The sequence below is a fragment of the Poecilia formosa genome, unplaced genomic scaffold (genome assembly GCF_000485575.1).
Source record: "Poecilia formosa unplaced genomic scaffold, Poecilia_formosa-5.1.2 Scaffold0, whole genome shotgun sequence".
Taxonomy (NCBI): domain Eukaryota; kingdom Metazoa; phylum Chordata; class Actinopteri; order Cyprinodontiformes; family Poeciliidae; genus Poecilia; species Poecilia formosa.
The window spans coordinates 2880775-2881193 of NW_006799939.1; the positions used below are offsets into that span (position 1 = coordinate 2880775).

Below are 419 nucleotides of genomic sequence, written 5' to 3' on the forward strand. Positions count from 1 at the left end.
CGATTTGGCCGTGATCTCTCGTTGATGTTAGAAAATCTGCATGCAGCCTGTCAAGAAGTACTAAGAAGCCTGACGTGTAAATCACACCAGTCATTCAGCTATTTATAGGCTGTATGAGATCCCTGTGACATTGCAAAAATCCCATAACCTCAACATAAACAGGCATGCTACTCTTCTAATCCTCGGCCGCCTCGGAGCGGTGAACATACAAGGACACTGCAAAGCTCGCGCCTCTGATCTCCAAACTGTTCATTCCCCCCGATTCCCCTCCCGCTCATGACTCATAAAATTCTCAGGTGACAGTGACAACCACCGCGCTGTCATCGGCTTACGAATTAGGCCCGGCTGAGTGTGGACAGCGACGGACGGAGCGAGCTTCACCGAGGTCTGTGAAAACATTGGAGTCTGTGGCATTACAG

At 50.1% G+C, this 419-nt stretch overlaps 1 protein-coding gene across 1 annotated transcript in view; it reads right to left on the bottom strand.

Moving 5' to 3' along the window:
• Window positions 1-328: 328 nt before the first annotated feature.
• Window positions 329-419, bottom strand: part of LOC103150320 (E3 ubiquitin-protein ligase rnf146-like) — a 2486-nt gene continuing 2395 nt past the window's right edge. Inside the window, exon 4 of the mRNA XM_007569923.2 lies at window positions 329-387. Coding sequence (XP_007569985.1) covers window positions 329-387 — 59 coding nt within the window. The remainder of the gene's footprint in view (window positions 388-419) is intronic.